The sequence below is a fragment of the Vanellus vanellus genome, assembly GCF_965231255.1.
Source record: "Vanellus vanellus genome assembly, chromosome: 2".
Taxonomy (NCBI): Eukaryota; Metazoa; Chordata; class Aves; order Charadriiformes; family Charadriidae; genus Vanellus; species Vanellus vanellus.
The window spans coordinates 142,873,357-142,899,386 of record NC_138906.1 but is presented as its reverse complement, the minus strand read 5'-3'; the positions used below and the strand labels follow the sequence as shown (position 1 = coordinate 142,899,386).

Sequence of the window (26,030 nt, the reverse complement as noted above, 5' to 3'; positions counted from 1 at the left end):
TACAACTCTGTTGGAAAAAGACAGACGCTGATTTTTTTTTCTTTTAGACCATGCTTTAGTGAAAGTGAGGTATGGTAGCAATACCACCTACGTGCTGTCTTCCATTACAAATATATTTGGTGTTTATTCACAGTCAAAATGCAGACATGTCTGAACAAAGTTTTATAGACCAAAAAGTGGGGGAGCCACATTGTACCTGCAGCCTGAGCTGAACAGTGTTTTCTAAGAAAGCACCCAAACTTGGCTACCCAGCATCAGCCTTCTTCCCCAGACTATAAGGAACTCATTCATCTCCTGAGGGCAGCGTGTAAGAAAAGACCTCAATACTGCTAGAAGTGCTTAGGACACAAATGGTATTGTATCCAGCCAGGGTAACACCTGATCATAAGTTTGTCTTGACAGCGCAGGACAGCACCACCTTAAAGCTCCCCGTACAGCTTTGCACACCCACACGCCACCATGCAGAACCCTATGCCTGGGCCCTGAGTGCACTACAACTCCGCCACCCCGCTGCCACCGTAGCCTCTGTTCTCACGGAGATTTTGCTCTTTTTCTCCATTATTCAATCCACGCATACACATACTTTCCAACAACTCGGTAAATAAGCTGTGTAAGCTACAAGTTTTCCAAAGGTGCAGAAAGACATACAGGTTGCTGTGCTCCATTTAGTGCTCTTGAGACAATACAGCATATTGCCCTGAAGCCTGAATTTTATTAAGCTCAAAGCATTTTCCCTCTGCTCCCTTCAAAACGCGGCTCTGAAGCATCAACAGAAATTCTTGGCACGACGTATTCATTCTGAAAAAAATGTTTAGCGACCTGAGTAGACAAGAACGTTCCCACCACGTTTTCCAATGACACAGAGTGGTAAAAGGCAGGCAGTGCTGTAGCAAGACTGATCTGTCTAGATAGGGTGTTCAAATAGACCTCCAGCTGCAAAACCAACTGTTCTTCTTTCATCCTTATGTCGTTTGTCCCAAACCACTTAAGAGAAAGGTTGAGGCAGCATTTTCATCACACAGCACTATTGCCAGTTATCTAAAATGGAGTGTTTCTTACCACAGTGCTTGAATAATTGTCTCCAAGGATTTCCAGTTGGCTTGGAACTACCGACCCGCCGTGACCAGCAATGGGGTAGTTGAGACAGTAAACATCCCACTCTTATTTAAGCTTGCCCACTGTAAAGTGGAACTCTGCACAGAAAGCTCCTGTGACTGCAAATTTGGCAGCACTGTCTGAACCCACTCTGCTTCTTTTGTACAAATAAACCTTTATTTCACATGAGACTTCTACTTTGCATAAGCTTCATTTTATAATATGTCCTGGGGCTTTAAGCACCTGGTTTATTTTTAGAACTGCTTTGTTTCTTTAATCAGTGGCTGATTTAACATCTTAGCTGGTCTTTAAGAGCTCAGCTGCCAGAAGAGAACCCATCTTGTCTTAGAACACTGGAAAAGTGCATTGACACCCAAACTGGCTGTTGGCTGCACCAAATGCAGTATTATGAGATTATCCTGGAGGATGTGTTTCCCCAAAAGGAACAGGTCAATCAACTAGAGCGTTCTGCGGAGCTGATTTGAACTAGATTTGGGGTTTACTATAATTACTGGAAGGCCTCAGGATGTCATATGGAACTCACCCTTTCCTTCTGGCCGTTCATCTGTAATACATTTCCAGAATGGTGAAGCAATTTCAAGGCTTACTGACAATAAGGAGAAAGAGCTTTACCTGGTTATCATCCACAGTGTATTTAAACTTTTCAGCAGAGGCTTTGGCAAGAGCTAGTGATGCTACATAACCAACCAGTGCTACTCCAAAAGCTTCAGTGACTACTTCAGGCAGGATGTTCATGGGTGGGGGTTTTGGTGATGGTAACCTATAAAAAATAAAGACAGTGCTTTTTGCAAAGCCTAGAACATAACCTCAATGCACCTGCAATTCATGAAAATACGAGAGAAACAATTTTTGCAGGCACAGCTAATTTTTTTCATACTTGTAAGGTGACGTTTTTCAATATTTTAGATTAATAAGGTCTGTGGGGAACTGCAGGAGAGAATTTGTACAGGAAAATGAAACAGTTTCAGCTGGAGTATTCCATTTTTAAACTTCAATTTGAGAAATTATGAAGGGATCCTTCATAGATTAGCTCACCCACTGACAGATAAAATCAGCCATCATTCCCTAATTTTGTAATGTGCAATAAAATAAACTCCACTGTATATTTTTTTCTTTTTTATAGTTGGCTTTCCTGTGAAGTTTAATCCTTTTAAACAATTTAGTGTTCCTGTAGGTTATGGACAGTACAGACATTTATTCCATCTCATGAAGACCTTCTGATGGGGACCGCAATGAAATGCCTCAGTTAAGAACCTAATCACCCAAGATTGCTTCTGCACTCCATGAAAAGACTTCAATCTCTCCAGAGCACAAATCTCATGGCCTGAGAGCCAAACTGCACTCTGAAGGTTTCTAATGCTCTCCACTGACAAGTCAGTTAGTTACATATTTCAGGTAACTGCCTAAAAACACACAGGAATGATCTAGGCTTCTGCTTGTGTTTTTCAACACTACAGAATCTTCTCCTGTGAGCTTAGACAGAAAATGAGCTCCTGATTGAAGCTGCACCAATACACTTTAGCGGTTCATAACACGTATCAAAAGGGCACACTTAGCCCTGTTTAATCTCAGATACGTAACATGTAATAACATGCCCTAAATACTTAAAAACAATTTTCTTCATCAGTGACTTCCCTTATTTTATTTCCATCAGTGTGAGCTGCCACACATGCACTCATGCTGTCTTGGACTTGTACTTTGTGAAATTTAGGGAAACCCTGCAACTTCCAAAAGGGACGTTACCCAACAGCTGTGCTACTCCTTACCAACCCTTAGAGTCTTGAGCATTCTCTCTGACATCTAATCTAATTTCTCTTTCCAGCCAATTATACTGAATATTTTTTTCCTTCTCCTCAAGGTCACGGAGAAAAATGTATCAGTATCTGTAGTCAGAATGCTCTTTTCTAGATTAAGCATATCTAAATCCTTTACATTCATCAGAAACTTCATTTTCTAAAATTACTATATAAGTGAGCGGAGAAGAATGAGGTGTAGTAATCTACAAGCCTTGTGGCATTGCAAGTCCTTTCTGCTACAATAACCCAAGGCAACCCTCAAAAAGCAGGCTGCAATAATCTTGTGGAGAGTGCTCTGTCTTCCCATCATACATCTATCAGCCACCATCAGGTAATTAGTACCTACTTTTTATTCCATGAAGTAATGAAAAAGTTATGAAAATGTACGAGAAAGTCTGCATTTTATTATATCTATACAGATACACCTTGTTAACACGGGGTTGAATTGCGTAAGAGTATTTGAGGAGGCTGGAAATGAACATAATAGATTTTTGCCATTTCTTATTTCAGAAAACTACTTTGACCTCTTGAGAGACTGTTCTCAGAAGTAAACATATTTAAAAGCCACAAACTAATAAAAAACACATTACCCTTCAGGAATATGTCCCACAACTTCTAGCCCATAGACGTATTCCATATCAGCGTAGTAGCAGGCAACGGATGTAGCAATTATCTATTGATTCAACACAGAAAAAGGTGTTATGTTTCTGTTGCTTTTAGCTTCTCACATGGTCCCCACTATTGCCATACCTAAGCACGTGACAGTGTTCATGCATTTATCCTTAGATCAATCCGGTAACACGGAGAAGTATTATCATGAAAATTTTTGCAAATGTGGAAAAGAGTCAAAAGAAACTAAGATCTGGACACAATAATGAATTTAGAAATGATGACTGTAGAAGGACTATGCTGGAGTTTGGATGTTCAATGCTGATGAAAGGGATCAGTACAACTCTCTGTAAAGCCTCAGGAATCTTGCCAATCTATGTCCAAATTGCCTCTGTGCAGCCCAGACCTCAGACCACTGCCATTCACGTGAGCAGCTTAAAATAATTCATAATTTAGGTGCTCCTGAATGGTCTGATTCGGCTGATGTTCTCCGAGCACACCTAATCCAGACTGGCAGCCTTGACTTCAGCACAAAACACAGTGGAAGATGTGGCTGTCTCTTACATTTATTTTCCTCCAGGTATAAATGTTGCTGAGGGAGTGGCAAGTTTGGGCCTGAGGAGTTTCACACTCAGTTCCTGTACTGCTCATGAGATGGACACAAATCCCAATAGAACAGGCACAGGTTCCAGTCCATGATCCTCAGTTTGCTGGTACGTTTTATCCAGTATTGTTCAAATGGCAACACAGAAGCAGATCTTAGAGCAGGGACCAGAACTGCACTACCTTCTTTTCCAGCATTTTGCACAAGAAAAAGTATTCTTTTGTAAATAACTTCTTCCAGCAAAAGAAGAGTAATTGTGATGATCCACTCTGAAAAATACCTGCCCTTCATTTTTTTTTTATATTTTCTTTTAGAGGTCTAGAGAAAAACAGAAATCTTCTGTCCTGGTGCTGGTTATTTGCTTATAGCTTAATCCTTAAGTAGGGATTTACAATGCAATAGCTAATTTCAATTTAGCGTAAGCCATATGAAAGGAAAATTGAAAGTAAAATTACAGAAAGCAATAGCTTAGGTATTTAGCTTTGTTGCAGATAAATAACAAGCAACATCTAAGCCCCGACTACCCAGCACAAGACTTGCCTGCAGCTACAATTTGCCCACTCACTACTTTTCATTTTCTATTTCAAACTTCTTGCACTTTAGCATTCTAGGCTTCTTCCTCTTGTGATTATGTAAGAAGTAGTAAACACATGAAAAATGTTATACAGATTGGGAACCCACGTCCCTTCTTTTTTAATTATTTAGTCAAACTATTTCCTGTTCTTACATTTAACATACAGCCATGAAAATTATATATCCATTTAATAAGCGGCAGGTGTGGCTGCGGGTAACTATAGACAACACAGTAAACTTCAGCAGATTAGTTGAACCACTGAAAGCTTTGTAAAGCAAAAAGTTTGACATTTGATTTTGTACTTACCAAAACTAGATCGATGGGAAGAACAACTTTAATGTTTCTCTGAAATTTCTCATTCAGTTCTTTAACAAGAACAAGCACCACAATGCTCAGCAAGGAGAGAAGTAAAGCCTCCAACTGGACTGTTCTGATATTCTCAAATATGTAGGCATAAATCTACAGTGAATGGCAAATAACAATCACAGGTCAAACAATGTGTCATTTCGGGTCACATGCTATGGCATATTCTACACAACTTCAGACATCTCAAATAATCTGTGAGAGCTGAATCAATACTGCAGGAGCCGAGTCATCTGACAAACTGGCCTACGCTTAAGATGACGCAAGCAAGAAAATCACCGATTTATTATTGCTAAAATAGTATGGACTTTTGAAAACTCAAAAAATACAGCAAATATTTGTATATACAAATATACAAATTTCAATTGGTAGAAACAAGCAAGAAAATTCCACTAAATGGGATGTGTAACTTCTTATTCAGTCTCATTATATTCAGTAAGATAAATGTGTTGCACAAACATTTGTTTTCAGTGTCCACAGTTCACAACATCCATCAACTCTAATAGTAAAAGTTACTTCTGTGGAAAAAATATTAAAGACAGAAAGGAGAGGGAAAGAGAAGGAGAGAGAGAAGGAACAAAAAGGGAAAGAAAAAATGTAGTAGAGGCTAGATGGAAAGAGAAGCAACAGGAATCTTCCCAGAAAATCATCTTCTTCAGGGCATCCTCTCCAGTGCATGAGGGGATCCGTCTAAATACTTTTCCAGAGTAACTGTGTAGCTTCAGCAGGGAGCGCTCAGTCTCCCTGTTGGTGGCTCTTGCCCATTACACAAACAGTGCTCCATGGAGCGTCCCTGGGTCAGGTCCAGATGCTGCACACACTGATTAGCTGTCAAGCTTTGTGTACGTATGGTATCGGGTAGTTAAATAACTAACGTTGCCTACTAAGCCCTGTTTCTGTCCCTACCATAAACTTGTAAGTTAAAAGCTGCAAAGCAAGAGGTAAAAAGAGAGTAGGAGAAGAAGGGGTGATTCACACATCAATGGCGAGTGCTTTCCAGGGGGAAGTCTCCATGGCAAGGTGCGGGGATGGGCAGTGCAAGGTTGGGAGGGGTAGGGCATGCTGGACCACGAGGTTCAAAGTCCTGCCGCAGCGAGCTCTGGGATGCTGGGGAATGGCTACATCGCTGCAAGTGAGAGGCAGGCTGCAGTGTTCAGAGAGAAAGATGAGGCTGGAGCAGAGCCATGGAGCCGCAAATGAGAGGCCCTCAGCTTTTCACAGGTGAAGGTGTGGTGCGACACGCTGTGAAACATGGTTGGAACAGTATACTTGGGCCTATGATGAAGAAAGGAAATATGGTGCTGAATATAAGGAACATGTGGAACAGAAATATGGAATAGGAATGGAATGACCAATGGTGATGGGTAACAGGGATCTCTGATGAAGAATACAATGTTGTAACAGATTCAGAAGAATGGAGTTGCCTTCACACCAGCACAGATGACACAGTTATCAGTGAAGTGTAATTTCAGGTCTACTCTGAATTTGAGGGTCCAGAAAATGAGGCATAAATCAGTATCATAACAGATTAACAGAAGGTAATGAAAAAAAAAATCACAAGTTTACTGGAATGGTTAGAAGGGCTGAAGAAAGTTAGAGGGAACTTCTCTCCCAATAAACAAATAAATAATCAGATCACTATCACCTGTTATTTTCAGGCCTCATGAATACAAGCAATAGTCTATTGCCTGGAAGAACAAAGAGGCATGAAAATAGATATAATACACAGGCTTACCAGAGCTGCAGGGGAAAAAAACAAGGTAGGTTCAGTCCCTTGAATTCTGCATTTGTATTCTGGGAATAATTGTCTAGCCTGAAATGTAAAACGTATAGAGGACATCTAGGATGTAGATTTAGACTACATCACAAGTAACTTCTTTTTAAGCCAAAACATTAAGGATAATAACATCAAGCAAACAAGGCTTGAAATAATAATATTAAAAAAAAAAAAAGGTGTTTTCTCTGGCAACAACTATGACCACTAAAATAAATGAAAAGTGACACTTGCAGTTTTATCAAAATAAAGATTAATAATTTTCTGCCCCAGAGAACCTATTTACAAATACATGTATAATGATAATAAGGTTTGACAGCTTGGGGCTTAAATACATATATTTATATTGGACAGGAAAAAGTATTAGAAAAATTATCTCAGGAAAGAACCCTGTTCTAGAAGGAAGGTGGTCAATATGACGATACAATTTTTTTCCACTGTTCTGATTCTGTCACTCTTGGAAGAGATGATGCTTATTTTGAAGAATGAGAACATTACAGATAACTTCCTGATCTTTCCTCTCTCACACTTTCTAAGAACATTTTCATAATCTGTATGGAGGAAAAAAGCAATTTAAAAAACTCTAAAAATGATTGCAGGAAAAAAAGACAAAATTGCTCATAAATTCCTCATAAAGAGGAAAATTGAGTCTAGTCCTTCAAAATTTAGCCCTTGGACTTTTGGTTAAGGATGTACAGTATAACCCAGCACAAATGTTTCTCAGAACCCAGGAAAACATTTTAAAATCAACTCGTTAAATAATATGATCTATATATGTCATAAATCTGAAGAATGGTGGTGAAACCACAGTTTTTAACCACGTATTGCCCCACTGTAATTGGACAATGTGGATTGTGTCTTGAGTGGTTTGGGACTAATCTCTGTACCCATAATTTTGCAAGATTGCATTTCCAAGAGAGCGCAGGACTTGGTGCAGTGCCCAAGCAGAAGCTGTGATTAATTCGGACAAAAGGAGGCAATCTGGAAAACTATATTGCTAACTGTGCCCACATACGCACCGAAGGCTGAGCTAGATCTAAGGGGAAGTGGTAAGAAAAGAGAAGAAATAGATTGATTCCTAATTGTCGAAGTCAAAGAGATGTGGGCTTATTTTGAAATGAACAGTGTCTATTGAAGTGTTGGCATTAGCTATATGTATTTATGGTGTTGAATTTAATTTTCCTAGACAAGGTGAGACATAAAGTTGCGTGAACAGATAAAATTTTAATGAAGGATTACAAAGAAATATGCGTAAGTTTTTAGAATTTCTGTCTTTCTTTACAAATGGACTAAAAAAGAAGCTTCCATTTAATTTTTAAAATATATAGCCAAATCTTGTAGACCTTTGTCATAGCCTTTTCAGACTTTGCAACAAACACGTTCTATGAACTGTCCAGAGTGTTTTTGGTATTTCTCTTCAAATTGTACCCTTCAGCGTGTAGTGTACACCAGCCAATAAATGACAAAGCACAGGACTACCAATTCTTCATAGGTCGTACGAGTTCAGTAGCACCAACAGCCCTACCCCCAAAGCGTCTGTAGTACACTGAAACAATTCTGGCAGTAATACTTAAATATTAAATCAATTTCTACATCACACTAATGAGCTTCCACTGACTAGTCTGTTCCTGGGTAACCATTCTCTTAAAAACCTAAACCCACCCATTTCATGATACGACTGACCAAGCCAGGAGACCATTTCACAAACCACTCACAGACTCCTCAGAAAAAAAGAATATGTGGCTCTTAACATGAATGTAATTAATATATACTATAGCTACCTCTTGGTACTATACAGCTCACATGTCACGGTGTCCAGTCAGTTACTGTACTCACCTGAGGTGAAAGTGTAAATCCCAAATGTAAGAACCTAAAGCTCAAGCTTGTAATAACACTGACATCTGATTCAAAAGAAAGGTTCATGAATGTTGGTCATCACAGAAATCATTATGAATTCAGAATTTTACATATTTTGATGATGTACTTACTGAAATAACTTCGAAATTCTATAGCAGAATTTAGTTTGATATTGCAGTGTACAAAGCAATTTTTTGTGTCGATATATATTTAATAAAATTTTAAAATACAGCAATCATATATTAATTGAACCATTTACCTCTTGTTTTTTATGTTTATTGCTAATGTTGGGTAAAGATTTTTAATGGAAATGATCTGGCAATGTTAAGAGCAATCAGTGAATATTTTGGCAATTGACATAATTTTGCACACAAGTGAAAAAAGCAACATTCTAACTTTGCACACATACACATACAGACCCCGAATGTCCCTGTCCTTATGGGAAATGAATGGCTTTGAGTTCCACTATGCTTTCACATACTTTCACAGGGTAATAATGAACATTGTAATGGTTTATATTTTAGAAATCCTCTGTGTTCATTTTTTTTTTTTTTTTTATGTATACATGAAAACCCAAAGACTAGTTTTAAAACTAGTATAGAGGCTGAAGCAAACAATAGAATTAAAGGAACATATTAGTTAAAATGCTTAATACAATTTAATGGTAGATGACCTCATTGCATGTTAAAAAATATTCCATTCTGATGTTTGCTAGGCAAATACAACACACTGTGGGAAAAAAAGTACCGGTAACTATTGTGAACTCTATAGGGAACAAACTGGAAGAGAAAGGAATAAAAAGGACTGCTAGTCAGAACATGAAGTTTTTTTCAGCTAACTGCAGCACAATCACAAGGATTTTGCAACAAACTTGCAACGTAACCACAAAAGACTGCGGTTTGCAAAGTAGGTTTGTTACACTGCAGGAGTACATTTTGCAGTGCTGCATTTTCTCAGAAACTTGTGGAAGGATACACCTATCCGCACATGGATAAAGGGCAAATATTGATATGTTTTTCTGGTTTTGGATACTACGTAAAACTTGATGACACTTTTCTTGTCCCTTGTAAAAATGACATCTCACATGTAGTTTTGCCTCGCCGTTTTTGTTTTTCACCTTCACCTTGCCTTTCCCATTTGTAAAATACTAATCCACGCTGCAATGTTCAGCTCAATTGCAGCGTTACAAACCATGTACAGGGAAAATTAAATTTAATAAATTACATGAACTATGTGTAAACACAAAAGTCCCACAGGCTCAATGCCGGTGTGGTAGATTCGTTCTCCATATACAAAGTTCCTTTTTACATATTTAATCATGATCTCACTTGCTGTAAAGAATCCATTTCACTGGCTTGCTTTACTTTCAACTCTCCTATCACACTTTATTAAACATTCTTATTCTTGCTTTGCCAACCCAAAGGCTGCCTGAGGCAAAGCAATCAGCTTTGTGAGTGGGAGGTGTTTTGGAGTGGAGAAAGAAAAAAAAGTGTAAGCAAAAATACCAGTCTTTGGGTTTCAAGAATTCAGAGGAAAGAACATGTCCGGAGAGACATGCCAAATTTACCTTTCACTCTCTAGTTACGTATGCACACTAACATATATCTAATTAGTATAATTTTCATGTAAAACTACCACCGTAGAAAAAAAAAAAAGATTGTTAAATTTTAAATCTGGTGCTTCTGATGGAGATACTGGACCTTCTTAGAGCAATCCACAAGTCTGAACAGATACCAGAAACCTTTTAAAACTCTTGCATGGTAAAATTGTCCCTTCCAAATATGGAGCCATTTTTGTTATTCTTTTAAGTTTTACAGAGGGGTTTTTGTTTGTTCATTTGTTTTCACACAATTCTACAGAGCAATTCAGAACCTTAGAAAAATCAAGAAAATTTTTTGTTGGAAAATGTTCAAAGGGAGTTGATTTCAAAAGCGAAGTGAAGGGCAAAAAACTTGTTTCAGATACATTAAAAAATACAAGGGATAAGGGAATAGATTTCTTTCAAAGCATTTGAATGACCTCATTTATGATATCATCAGCACACCAACGTGGAAATATTTCTTCGTATCACTGCTGTTCTTTATTATTGCTCATAATGTAGGTTTTGATTATGTCTTGGCTGTGCTACTTAACACCAGTCATCTCTACAAGATGACAGTATTCTTATATGCAAGTATAGTCTCCATGGAAACACCGTGAAAAAGAGGCTAGTCGCATTTTATATTAAGGAACATTTATGAAAAGGTTTTTAAAGAATTAAGAAATATTATAATATATGATAAATCATTTGTAATAGTCTCACAGGCTAACTTACTACTCATAACAACAGCTATGACACTTTTAGTTACGTCCTAACAAGATAAAATTATTTGTGTTTATTACATGCACCTAATTCTCATTAACAAATTGGTCCTGTAAAAAAGTTACAAATGGATTATACATATGAAACATAATCAAATTTATAAAATACTATGAAATAAAATTCTAAAAAGCAACATCATCTTATGATGATGTTCACATTAGCAAATCCCCCAAAATAATAGGAAAAAATGAGGAGCAGTGAAGTGCAAGAGAATTTTGTCAGTGCTTTTAAATAAGATGATGTCCTAATTTAGTGGTTAACTAGATGAAGCCTCACTTCGTCTGGTAATGACTTCATTAATTGCTATCAGTGTGATGTAAATATCACCTCAGCGAGTAAATAAAGTTTTATTATGATCAAAATATTATTTTGACAGATACTAATGTAATACTAATAATGCTTCTGCCAAGAGATTATGCTTACAGCACCTAAACTCATGGTTTGCTGGAAGAAGTTACCTCAAAGAATATGTTCTTATATCTTTTCTGCAATAAGATTATACAACTTTGCCCTGTAAGGTTTCAGCCAACAATATCTACTTTCCAAAGGGAGTAACCATGATACTGTATGAAAAGCAGTATGTATTTTATAAAAATTGCCTTAAAGCTGTACATTTGCTGTGTTTATGGCAAAGTAATACCATGTCAAAAAGCAATAAGTAATGTATCTAGGGTAATTTTTTGCATAGGAGTTCTACAAATCCTGGGTCGTGTTCCTTTTACCACAATGATGGTCAGGTTTCATTCGGCAAAATATGAAGAAAATATGTTTAGAATCACATGTTGAATATATGGCGATATATCCTTCCCACATGATGATTCAGAAAGAGTTAACCCTCACTGTACAAGTGTGTAATTGCTCAGGCTAATGAATGGAATTACTGATGATGTAATACACATATTCTAAATTTATTACTGTATCCTTTCAAAATAAGACCTATTCCTGCTAATTCTTCGTCAGCTTTTCCTAACCTGTTATTACAAACAGACCTACCAAGATGAATGCTTTGGTATTACATCTCCTGTTCCTTCACACGCATGCGTAACAAATTTCTTACACTTATATATAGCCAAATAGCGTAGTTATTTAAGAAAATGTTAGCTGATGGAATAAACCATCTCTTTTACTGAACTCACATGAAAAAACCCCAGTGGTCCTGATATATACGGCATTTTCATTCCCAGCAGATACTTCACTTGTGAAGTCACGACGTGTGTAGCTGCTCCTGTTGTCATCGCACTTATCACTGGTTCTGTTAACAGGAAAGTAGCACTGCCCAGTTGCAGCATAAACATCGCTACCTAAAAGGCAAAAGTATGTGTATCAGCAACTACAATAAAACGCAGCTTCCTGGTGATGAGACACTGAGCCAGGGTCCTTTTAACATACTGTAAGATAAATCAGATAAAGACAGAAAGCAGAAGTCCTTTGAAGGATGCATCTAGCTAAAAATGGAAGCCATTGAAGAAGCTCTGGGGGTTTACCTGCATTGCCTTATTCACATCGCTAGTTTACCAGACTCTAACCTTAGTTTAGTATCGAATGCAGGCTCAGAAAAACTGTCTTCGTGCAGTGCTTATTATTCTCTCCCTCTCAAATACAGGAGCACAATAAACCCTATAAAAACATCAACTCAACACAGCAATCAGAAATAAAGCAACTCAAAAGGTGAGGGTGGCACTAAGACTCTTTCCTGCCCCACCGCTATGCAGCCTGAGTAGGCAAAGGGCAGTATCTTGGCTCAGCTTACTGATTGCCAACTTAATATATCAGGATTCCCAACGTTAGTCATTTCAACAGCTGCCAAATTTATTAGGCGCTAAAACTACGGAGAGATGAGTCTCGCCGTGAGAGCTCCGTCATCCGGCGGAGCCCTGCCCTGCCCCGGGGCTGCTGCGCCATCACGTTTCCCTTCCCACACAGTCACACAACTGCTTTACTCCTCCAGCAGACCTGTGGCCTCCTGATATCCCCCTGACCCTGCGCATAGGGTTCGATATAACATAATACTTGGTGCTCTCATGCTACAATATCGTAATATCAAATACGTCAAGTGTCACCAGTCCACTGCCTCTAGTTACATCAGCTTCATACATTGAGGTTTCTGGTTTTGCAGTTATTCAGGTAAGGGAGCGACAGAAGTTGCTTCAGATGATGGAGGATATAAAAATACAAAGAAACAGGGATGTTTATATAGTTATGAACAAACTTTATAAACCTGTAGTAGAAGTAAACTATTTTAAAGGCCTTTAAAATCCACTTCCTGTGCATTTGAGAAATTGAATTAGCTTAAAGTAGAATATCTGTATACAACCAGAAAATTTAAAACAGGAAGAAAAATTCAACATCCAATTGCATAAACACAATCCCATATACAAATTGGATTTCTCCGCTAGAAAAAAGAGTAGACTGGCTCAGCTATATTGACCTTGAAGGTTATTTCAGCATTGTTGCCATTTTTACAGAAGTTGTTTCAGACTACAGGCATATAATCCAGGAATCTGGGGTACAGCTGAATCTACAACTATTGTAGATACTTCATAGGAATACGGGACAAATACCCAGAGTCTTATTGTGTACTACCGTGTTTTTTTCCCTTGTCTTAGACTGAAATCACTCCTTCCCTCTGAAGAATGAGATTTGACAGCTCTTAACTCTTTGAACAAGGTTGTTACATACCTATAGATACTACTGTGGTTGGCATAACACTTAATCCTTTTCTCATCCATATTAAGATATTAAGTTCGATCAAAATTATCTCCCCTTACAATTAGTTCTGCAGATTCATCAGACAAAAAAGCGCAGTTTCTTACTTCGATAAACTTTTCCATTTGCTATTCTTCTGCTCGAAAAGTTACATGGACTTGGCACAGAGGTGTTTGGTACAATACTTTCTAAAAGAGGATTATTTTGTGTTTACTATACTAAATATCACCCTTTTGGAATATATCACAATTTCCTTTGCTTTGCTTTACTTTGTTTTGTTCTCAAGCTAAAAGAAAAATTTCCAAAAGTTATCATTCTTTATGCTTGGACATCCTTTATTTTTTCACTACAAATCTCACCTGTATGCTGTTAGCTATGAGTATAATAGCACAAAAGAAACAAAATACCAAAGTGAATGGCTTTTAATTTACCACAAAACCCTACAGTGAGCGATTTCCTCTTCCATCTGAGATTAAATCTGAGATTTTTTTTTATTCTGTTTCCCACTAATAGCGTGTGAATGGCTCTGTACTATGAACAATCAGAACATTGATTGCCATTCAAGATTGGACCCCAATAATGATAATTACTGTTATACCATCAGTGAGTAGTAATTTAGTTAGTCAGGCCTAAAACCAATAATTACGAACTTCAGATATTTTGTTTAGCTGTTTATTCTAACGGTGTGCCTATTCATATATTTAAAACAATGTTCACAGTAGCAAAGTTCAATAAGAAACAAATTCTCCCTTCCCTAGTGATTTTTTGTTTGGTTTTTTTTTTTTTTTTTCCTAAGATCACGTTTTATTATATGGATGTGAAATTTTGAACTGTGTAATAGCTGCGTTTCCAGAGAATGAGATGGATGTTTATTTAGCTGTGGATTCAAAACCATGAAGACAATTCTGTGAAGTACATAACATCACAGAGAAATATTAGTTAATATTGGCATTTCTGAGAAAATTATTACAGTGAATTACAGGGAAATGGTGTCATGATTGCAGAACTTAGCAACTACAGCTCCACTCATGTTTTCTTTTTTTTTACTTTATATCTTCAGTATTTTAGGGGGATGTGACTCTGCTTCACAGGTAGTAATTAAAAGGTCATATTTCAAACATACTTTTTATTTTTTGCTTATAACGGTGGGTTATGTAAAATACATCCAAACCATGAGTACGGTTTCAGGTAGACAATTTCTGCAGCCACTCAGCTAAACAAGCAGCAGCCTGCGCTGGTTCCTGTTTCTTACCGCAGAAGGTAGCTCAGGACTTCCAGAAACATCAGTGCTTCACCAGCATGTACCTGCTAGTCTTTATTGGCATTAGAGTTAAACAAATCTAAGGTGCATCCATATATCTTCCATGGTGAAGACCTAACAATGAAGCGACCAGAGCAGAAAACATCCAGGGAGGAGGGTGCAATTTCCAGCATAAGCTGATGTGGGAAACTCCCGCCGTCCTCCCAACACGAGTACTGTACAGAAACTGCTTGGGTGAAGAGGGGGCAAAAAGCTGGTTTGAACCAAGCCTCCCCAATCTAGTTGCACGTGGGTTTTCTTGACAGGGATACTTAATAATTTTAGCGTTTATGCAGGCCCAGATCAGCTCTCCAGATAACCCTCCGTGCTCGGGAACAGAGGCACAGCTCACAGCTCGGCTGCCTCTGCTTTTTGCATAAACACCGTTTGAAACTAAGCTGAGCTGACAGCGCGATTGCATCACTTCGTGTTATGACATAAAAACTTTCACCTACTAAGCAATAACCCAAATGTAGAAAGTTCAATATTCTTAAAGCAATTTCTAACGATCTGCTTAATCCTTGCCGTGGTCTTGATGTAGGTTTCCCATCTTATTTGCTGATATATTGTATCATTTTTCTTCCTTCTTGGTGCAGAAAAAATACAGGGAAAATTGACGGTGAAGTGGCAGAACAGTAACAAAAAAAGTACAAAAAAAATGCCAAATGCAAATAGGTTTCTCTTCGTTGTTTGTACTAATACCGGGCTTTTCTTAAACTGTAAAAGGAACAACATTTTTACATACTTTAAGATTGCCTCCAGAATTTTTCATTTTTCAAAATTTTGTTCCTAGAATTTGAAGGAATATTTCAGAGAGAGAACAATCACAGTACAAAAATTATTTTAAAGGTGCATAGCTATTGTTTTCTTTGTGCAAATTTTTCAGTACACCACACTATGTTAAAAAGCTCATTAAGAAATAACTTTCTTGAGATGAATTTTGCTTTCACCAGGTATACAGTCATGGTTAAATTCATGTGAAAGAAATCAGGATTTGTCATAGAAAGGAAAAAAAAAAAAAAAACAAAACAAAACACAGGGGGAATGCGAGGGAATGCAGCCTTGAGTCAATGCACAGTAAGGGAGAAAAGATAATGGAAGCAAATTATAAAACCAAGTGATTAGACAGAAATGGTGGAAAGTGGTATTTCTAAAATAAAGTACAGGGAAAAGATTAAAACTAAATTTGAGAACAGAAGAAAGATAATGCAAAGGGGACCTTTTCTCCAGCTGTCTTTACTGCTCCATAATTTTACCCTGACAAGTAGAAGAGGAGAATGGGGATTTAGCCAGGAGAAGAGAAATGAGAAATTGGAAAAAGCAAAGCCCTCATGTTCATTAATTCAAGTCCTTTTGGTTCTTTTCCACTTTCAATACTTTCTTCCCATGACAACGTGCTCAGATTATTATTGTGAAAATTCCACTCTCACTGTGGAGGCAATCTAACTTTATGGCCAGCAAAAATTTTTATCTCATAACAGGCACTTTGGAAATCACTAATCTCAAACTTTCTGTCCACCGTAATTGAAAGGCTGATATCACGTTACCTGCCGCGTGAATTCCGTTTTGGAGAATGAATTTTAAACCCCTCAAAACTCCACATTTGGGAAGGTGCGTCTTTTTTTCACCATTAAACCAAACAAAAAGTGCTGGTACTCTTTCTGATCATTTGCTGCATGGATTAAGAGGACGAGGTCAGCGAAGGGCAATATCTCTTGAAAGGAAACAGCACAGACTGTGAGCCTCTCATTTCGTACGTTGTATTGGTTACAGCAAAATCAGAGGGTGCAAAAGTGAAGACACCTATGGACCACCTGGAGATGAACAGTCAGACACGGACAGTTCAGCTTGACTGAGTCACCAGTTTAAAATTTTTTTGGCCTGTTTCAACAGATGTTATAATTAAGAGCTTTTGGTCTTTTGAATTACAGCTCTTAACTTCATTGTGGGTGGCTTGCAAGTATTTGGTAGCTTCTGATGGTGTGAGGGGTGAGCTTTCCTCACTCCAGGACCTGAAAAGACTTCTTTCTGTGGTCTTTCTGGACTAACACATAGCATGCTGTACTGTATTTGTGGGAACCAGGACTCCCGTCCAGCCTAGTTGTCCTTTTCAAGATACAGAATATGAGCCTGCAAGAAGTTATTTCCACTGCGAAAGAAAAATGAACTCTTTTTCTGATGATGGCTGTATAGTAAAGACTCGTGTTTGTACTTCATGAATAACTATGCATAACATAGAATAGTGCAGCACAGTTTTCCCCACAGGGAAACAAAGCTTTGCACAAGAATATTAGCCTTACAAAAACACACTTCTTATTCAAATGTGCTTCTTCAATATTAAACAAGCTGATAATAAAACATGTAAATTTTTTCTCCAGATAACATGAAATATTTTTTTTTCTTTCCAATAATGTACATCAGCAACTAATTATATGTAAGTTTTTGAAATACAGTAGCTGAAAAACTTACCAGTAAAAATGTAGAAGACTGGAATGCAATAACGAGCCATTTCTCATTTACAGAGTAATATCACACCTGAAGTTTGTAGCACTGTGTTTCTGAAGAGAATACAACCTTTTTTCTAGGATTTTTTTTTTCTTGCTTTGAACTGCAAGCAGCTTTCTTCTATTTAGTCAGCAAATTTAATGTTGAATTTCAGTTTAGCATGTTGGGGTTTCTTATAGACATATATTTATGCAAGTAATCTTGCACATATAATGTACTAATAAGAAAAAAAAAATCTTACCCAAAATATTTTTCTGATGATTTTTTGGTGCTGTAAAGGCATCATCCAAGTCGAATTACAAAATCATTCCATAAGCATCTGTTATGTTCTGTCATTTCCTCTCCCCATCAATACCTCTGAGGTATTTAATATCAGGGAATAATTCCATTAACTTGATTAGCTTTCCATGCCCTGTTTATCTTTATAGAGTAGCAGTTACATAAACAAAAAATCTGAATTATACCTTCCATTCTGCTCTTAAAAATGAAATAGTCTCTGTGAATGCATTATATTAAATGCTTTTGGTAATTAAAGTTTTTATTTTATGTTTAGTTATTTTCTGGTTTAATACTATGTTCTCTTCATCAGGATGTCTCTTAAGACAACTAAGTATCTTCTTTCTTTTATGAACATTGAGGAATCTGAAATTAATTACTTGAAAAACATTAGGCAGCTAAGCCCCAAATTTCAAATCTTTTAAGCTCCTGATGATCAGAAACCAGTTCCAATTTATTTTATATCTTGACAGCACTGAGATCCCCAGAGCCTGCTCAGAGCTTGCCTCACACACGAGTGCACGCTTGTGGTCTTCACAAAACACAAAGCAGCCAACAGCAGTTCAGCCCAAAACCACACCTCTTCCCTTTGTCTTTCTTCTGTGACTCCCTGTTTTATATATTTTTTCCCTTTTTTTTCTGTAACATTATTTGTTAATTAGTCTACTTAGTCAGGCTACTGGAAAAACGGTATCAAATTGCTTTTCTGGCCAAGGAGGTTCAGGTCCTTACCTACTCTTTCTAGGAAGGAACCAGCTGTTTGGAGAGAGACATTTCATCCCTCCTGTGGAAGCTGCCCAAGGTATGGAAAAGTCATAGCATCAGTCCTTTTTGTGGAATTAGCAGCTGGTTATAGCACTGCATTTTGATTTGTTTTCAGTATAAAGCAAGTTTCATGGGCAGAGACCCATAACACAGGTCTGCTCCCTTCCCAGAGAACTCCCACCTCAACTACACTGACAATTCTACTTTGTATTTCAGGATGTCTTCAACAGAAACCTGTTGCCTCAAAATACACCATATTTTTCTTCTCGTCCCAGAGCACCTCATCTAGTCCAGGCTATTCTTTAATTTTTAGTTTAGGCTGATAAACAGAAGCAGGTCACTGACTTAGCTCTCCATTACCAACAAGATGTGCCCCATCACCTTATCTGGGAACTGTTAGCCAGGAGACAGGAATGATGACGAGAAACATGGAGTCCCACGCTTGACAGCGCCTGGGATGAAGGCAAAGTTTAATCAAAGCCTCGATCCAGACTTTCACGTGACTATTGTGGATCAGTAGCTTCAAGGCATTCCTCTAGGGTGTGGGAAATAATTATTTTAATCTGCTCTCTAACCATGAAACTTGCATGGAACATTAGTGGCAGCACTACAAGCATCAGCTGTATTAGTATGACTCTAATGTAAGTGACATTACTAACTTGGTGTAGGAACCCACACATGTGGCATGGTTCCCTATCAAACCTGCTTTGAAGACGCAAGCAGAGGATTTTCTAGTTCTTCTCCTCCCACTCAGGCTTAAACAGGACATAGACTGAGGTAAGTCAGCTGGTGCGGTTGAAAGTATATGAAAAAGCAGAACTTTTCAGACTGAAGGAGCAAGAGGTCTAGAGGATTTACACCCCTAATGGGATTCGGCAGCAGCTAAGCAAAAAATTTCTGCATTGGATTTTGAAGTTAGGTCAAACGCAGGCACAAACTTCCTGCTTGAGACATTTTGGCCTTGCACACACAAGCCAAGGAGAGTGTCAGGCTGTGAGCACAGCACTCCCACACGAAGAGCTCTGTGTGTGCTCAAAGGATTCTGCTGCTCCAAGCAACCTGCACGTGGTGCAGTGTTGTGTTGCACACACTGGTGCAATGGGACAGCACAGGCAGCAGCCAGGCACAGTCAGCATCAGGTCTGCTCCGTATGCTGTCCGTAGGGTTTCCCTCACGCTGCTGCCCCAAGTCATAATTCTGTAACCAACCAAAGAATGAAAAAAATGCAACAGAAATTACCATGCTTCTTGATATTTCTTACTGACATAAGCATATGCCCCGTATGCTGCCAAGCGTGCGGGGCACTGGAGAACCCATTCTGGGCTCCTTTGCTCGTCCCCTGCACGGTAGAGGGATCCAAACTACCAAGAGCCGGGGTCCAAGTTTATTTCAGGAGGCCAGGTACCCAGGAGGTGTTGCAGTCGAGTGCTGGAACATTTCTACCAATTTAATATTTACAAGGAAAGAGGGAAGCTTTCTTTGAAGACCTAAGCAACTGGCAATGGATAAAGGAATTCAGCGCTTGTGGTCAGAATAGGAAAAGAGAAAAATTTTAAAAGACCTCTGATCATTTAAATAAGCTTTGGAGAATCATTTGAAGACATCTGTTTTACTAATTTATTTCACTTTAACGATGGGTGTGTGAACTCTGAAGAGAATTTAAAGATGTTTTCCCTACTGTTTTTAATTATTGAATATTGTATAGTATTTGTCTTCAAGCCAAGAGCAATAGGAAACCTCAGGAATATGTCAGTGCTTACCATGAGCTGATTCATGTTTTATTTCTGCAGGAGAAGGAAAGGGAGCACCAACAGCAACTGAATATTATATTAAAGCTGACAGAATGTGGTTTTACTTCATATTGAACACCCTGCAAGCATGTATACAGACAACTACTACATCTTGACAAAGGAGCAGCAAATTCTTAAAACGCATTAGTTTCATCATTCATGAGCATCAGACCAGACGCATAGTCAACTTGTCTCAGATAAGCGGAAAAAAAAAAAATGTACAAAAGTCATAGCTGTCACAAACGCAGTGCATCAGTAACATACATTTTCACCACTGACCTGAATGATTCCTCCCAGAAATGAAACTGCTGCTGCAACTCCAATCCTCTGCATTTCAAACTCCGATAGGCCCGAGGCTCCTGAATTATTGTTTGTAGTGAAATTAGTGCTGACTGAAGGAACAAGACGCTCAACTGCGTTGGCAGATATTAAGGAAGTTAAAGCAAAAGTTCCTATAAAAAAAGCCACACATTAGTCACCAATAATTCTATATCTGTCTGTACTCATCACTCATGGTCTCTTTTTCAAAACTTTGCCGTTATGAGTGAAAGTGTCATTTTGTGCATTCCTGTCAAGCTAGGAACAACTTTTAAGGTATTCACAGAATCACAGAATGGTCAGGGTTGGAAGGGACCTCTGGAGATCATCTAGTTCAACCCCCCCACCAGATCAGGATCACCTACAGCAAGTTGAACAGGATGGCATCCAGGCAGGTTTTGAATGTCTCCAGGGTGGGAGACTCCACCACCTCTCTGGGCAGCCTGTTCCAGTGCTCTGCCACCCTCACAGTAAAGAAGTTCCTCCTCATGTTAAGATGGAACTTCCTATGTTCAAGTTTGTGCCCGTTACCTCTTGTCCTATCACTGGGCACCACTGAAAAAAGACTCCTCCCATCCCCCTGGCACTCTCTCTTTAAGTATTTGTAAGCATTAATAATATTCCCTCCTCAATCTTCTTTTCTCTAGACTAAAAAGACCCAAGTCCCTCAGTCTTTCCTCATAAGAGAGATGTTCTAATGCCCTAATCATCTTTGTAGCCCTTTGCTGGACCCTCTCCAGCAGATCCCTGTCTTTCTTGAACTGGGGAGCCCAGAACTGGACACAGTACTCCAGATGCAGCCTCACCAGGGCAGAGTAGAGGGGGAGGATGACCTCTCCAGGAGGTCAGCCCCCAACCTGTACTGGTGCTTGGGGTTATTCCTCCCCAGGTGCAGTACCCTACACTTACCCTTGTTCAATTTCATAAAGTTTCTCTCTGCCCAACTCTCCAGCCTGTCCGGGTCACGCTGTATGGCGGCACAGCCTTCTGGCGTGTCAGCCACTCCTCCCAGTTTAGTGTCATCAGCAAACTTGCTGATGGTACACTCTATCCTTTCATCCATGTCATTGACGAATATATTGAACAGGACTGGACCCAGTACTGACCCCTGAGGGACACTACTCGTTACTGACCTCCAACTAGACTCTGCACCACTAACCACAACCCTCTGAGCTCTATCTGTCAGCCAGTTCTCAATCCACCCCACTGTCCATTTATCTAACCCACACTTCCTAATCTTGCCTATGAGGATGATGTGGGAGACAGTGTCAAAAGCCTTGCCGAAGTCAAGGTAGACAACATACACTGCCCTCCCCTCATCCACCCATCCAGTCACCCCATCATAGAAGGCTGTCAATTTAGTCAGACATGACTTCCTCTTGGTGAATCCGTGTTGACTACTTCTGATAACCTTCTTTTCTTCCAGGTGCTTTGAGATGACACCCAGAACAAAGCTGTTCCATCATTTTTATGTAGCACACATTTCTTAATGTAAAATACCATTTGTACAGCCGAAGTAAATATCAATTTTTTTGTAAGCACATTCATTTAGACATGTTAACAAAAGAGGTTCGAACACAACAATTCACAATGATTTCAAGTTATCACAAATGCTTTTGACTCACCTGGGTATTTTTGTCTGAGGAACCTAAATGTTCACCATTCAAATTTCTAGTGCAATTAATTCATGCAATATACATAATACCTAGCCCAATATAGTTAGTGGATGTGTATGTTCAAAAACTCAGACAATCTGCACTGTAATAAATGGAGGCAGAATATGACAGAAACATTTATTTGCTCAGAGGGGTAAAGAAAGTTTAATGACACACAGATAAAGGAGGATGACAATTCAATACTAAAAAGCACAAACATCATACAGAGCTCTAAGAGCATCAGAAATGCACTACTATGCCAGACCAGTGGTCCATCTTGCCCAGTACTCTGCCTCCAGCAGTGGCAATCAGAGGTGTTACCGAGGGAAAGCACACGAGCCTGGCTGCTCTCCGCAGGCCATTTCCCCAGCATCCATAGCTGTTGTGTTAAGGATGTTAGTGAGTACATCCTATCTGGTCCTTTTAGATTTTGTTTATAGACTAGCATTCATGAATTTGTTGAAACTCTGCTTGAACCTGCTTGTATTTTCTGCCTCCACAATTCCCTCTGGGAGCAGGTTCCAGAAGTTCACCATCTGCTGTAGTATTTTCTTCAATCTATACTTTAAAAATCTTTTAAAGTGACCTCTCACCAGTTTCATTGAGCTCTCCTTATTTCTGCTGTTGCAGGACCTGGTGAATACTGTTGTACCTTCACCTTGGCCTTCTTAGAGTAAACTTCCCTGCATTAATTCTTTGGGAACCTACCAGGGACACCTCTACCCTGAAAAATGACCACTAAGTCCTATCTTTTGCTTCTTATCCTTTAACCCACTAATAATTAGTAAAAGGACTTTTCTTCTACCACAAGGGCACCTTAGTTTCTTTAGTAACCTTTGGTGTAGAACCTTATCAGTAGCTGTTTGACCATTCTGATATCTTATATTCCAAGTATTTCCTTTTTCCATGTGCTTAGTGGCATTTGTACAGTACACTAGGAGGTTAGTGAGGTAAGATTTTCCTTTACAGGAGTAACATTAACTTCTATCCAACAGACTCTGATTACACATATCTTTCAGTATTCTTATTTTTTATTATAGACTATAATAGGGGTGAAAGACAGGTCTATAGTTCCTAGGATTCCCTCCAGAGCCCTTCTGACAGTGAAATTACACTGGTAACTTGACAGTCCTATGGCCTTGTTACACCTTTGTCAGAAAGTTGTCCACCAGTTTCCTTCCCAGTGTCCTATTTTTATGTATTTAAAGAACCTTTAATTATCCGTTTGATCATCCTCTCTATAGCACTCTTTAAATTCCTTCTTTTAGCCTTCTAAATGTCCTGCATATGCTTGACCTACCACATTTCATGGCTTTCCTGCTTACCTCATTTGGTCAAGCTTTCTATTTTTCAAGTGCCAAATTTTCCCCTATGGCAGTCCCCTTAATTATCCTGTTGAGCTATGAAGGGATTTTTTTGATCAGTTTTCTTTTTTGAATCACGATACGCATTTTATCTGGGCCCAAAGTTCTGGGCCCACTATTGAAGAAGGATGTGATAGTCCTTGAATGCATCCAGAGGAGGGCAACAAAACTGGTGACAGGGCTGGAAGGCGTGTCCTATGAGGAGCAGCTGAGGACTTTTGGGTTTTTCTAGTTTGGAGAAAAGGAGCCTGAGGGGAAAGGAGCCTGAGGGGTGACCCCATTGCCTTCTACAGCTTCCTGAGGAGGGAAGTGGAGAAGGAGGTGCCAGCCTCTTCTCCCTGATATCCAGTGATAGGACAGATGGGAATGGTTCAAAGCTGCACCAGGGGAGGTTTAGATTGAACATTAGGAAGCATTTCTTTACTGAGAGAGTGGTCAAACACTGGAACAGGCTTCCTAGAGAGGTGGTTGATGCCCCAGGCCTGTCAGTGTTTAAGAGACTTTTGGACAATGCCCTTAATAATGGGCTTTAACTTTTGGTCAGTCCTGAAGTTGTCAGGCAGTTGGACTAGATGATGCAGGTCCTTTCCAATCGAAATATTCTCTTCTGTTCCATTCCATTCCATTCCATTCCATTCCATTCCATTCCATTCCATTCCATTCCATTCCATTCCATTCCATTCCATTCCAAAATGCTGGTAGGTGAAGAGATTGTCACCAATGTGGATGAGGAATTACAAAGCGTTTGGGGATCTGGGGCAGGTGGTATAGCTCCAGTTCAGCCTGCACACCAGAACTCCCTAACTGAGGCTGGTGGGATGAGTGCATGAGCCATTTCTACTGAAAGGATCAACAGCATGTCACGCACGTGTATTTAAACAAAAATCTTCACGATAGCAAGATAACTGTTTTGTTTCCTTTTTTTCTTGAGATTAAATTCTGGAACAGACACCTGTGAAAGGAACAGGTTTCCACACCAGGGACTGTGCAGGAATCTGTAGCCGTGGAGCTGTGGGACTCTCAGCAAATCATTCCCTGAATAGTATCCCCTCCCAAGGATAAAACATCAGACGTAGTTGCTTGTGCTTACCCGTTTTATCACCTGTTTTCTTTACTAGAATTTATGTCAGCCAGATAATTATTTACTTTCCTACATATGATGGTACAATGGGTTCTGGTCTTTCTAATAATTGTACACCAACAAACTGCTGACAATACACTGTTAAATAATTCATTTTTAGTATAGGTTTATGTTTTAATATATTTAACAAAAAAAAAAGTTTAAAAAGTATACTAATCTATCTCTACTCAAATGTTGAAATTCTTTTCCAAATTCTGAATTTTCACTTTTTTCTGAAGTGTATCTCTTTCTTACATGAGCTGAGTACATTCCATCACTCATTACAACATCAAGTCAGTAACAGCATCCACAGGTCCTTCTCAGGCATCAAAAGGGTCGCATATTTTCTGTGCCTTTAGGGAAAACAAACTTTCAGCTTTCTTTTTGCTGCAAGGCAAGTTATAGCTGTTCAGCAATTTTTAATAGTTTAGCTGAATATTTTTGAATAAAAAAGGCGCTCAAAATAGTGGCTAACTTCTTACTAAAACATTTGTCAGTGCATACACTTGAGCAATCAGATTCTGCAGAGTTCATTTTTTGTGTGATTACCCTTTCCTCCTATCAGGAATTTTTCTCCTCCACAATGAAAACATACCTCCTCCCTGCTTAAATTGTCTGGTGACCGGAGGGGCTGCTTCCCTTCACCCAGTCCTACCATGCTTTGCTACTGGGCCTGCCTCATTCATCCTTCCTGCAAATTCCAGAGGCCACCCAAGTGCCCACTTCTGCACAACAAAGAATTTGTGGTTCAATCCCATGAGTATTATTTCCAACTTTGGTCTATAACTTGGTTTCTTTGGAGCCGGAGCATTTGTTAACCTATTAGGAGATCAAAGTCATTCAACTCTTGCAGCTGCTGTCGGCTCTTCTGAGGGTAAACCAGTAACTCATAACTACTTGCATAATAGCCAGGGAGCACCTTTTACTGCCTATCTAATTACGCTGCAAGTGGGCAGGAGTCATACTGAACCCATTGGGAGAAGCTCTAACTTTAAGACTATAGCAGGTAATAGGCACAGAAAGCTTCTTTTTCTGACACATGCAGGGTTTCTATTTTAGACAGGTGAGAACTAGCATGTGCTTTCTATGCTTTAAAAGCAGTTGAGCCTTTTTTTATTCCCGTTTGCATGTATCTTGTTGGCTGAGCGTTTTGTTAAAATCTTAGCCCAAAGCAGA

The 26,030-nt window shown here is 39.0% G+C and overlaps 1 protein-coding gene across 1 annotated transcript in view; it reads right to left on the bottom strand.

Annotated features, from left to right (window-relative positions):
- Positions 1–26,030, bottom strand: part of SLC26A7 (solute carrier family 26 member 7) — a gene marked incomplete at both ends in the record, with an annotated part of 71,299 nt that overhangs the window by 28,832 nt on the left and 16,437 nt on the right. The window contains 5 exons of the mRNA XM_082499245.1: positions 1,729–1,876; positions 3,503–3,585; positions 5,006–5,158; positions 12,192–12,352; positions 20,673–20,849. Of these exons, the coding sequence (XP_082355371.1) occupies positions 1,729–1,876; positions 3,503–3,585; positions 5,006–5,158; positions 12,192–12,352; positions 20,673–20,849 (722 nt within the window). The remainder of the gene's footprint in view (positions 1–1,728; positions 1,877–3,502; positions 3,586–5,005; positions 5,159–12,191; positions 12,353–20,672; positions 20,850–26,030) is intronic.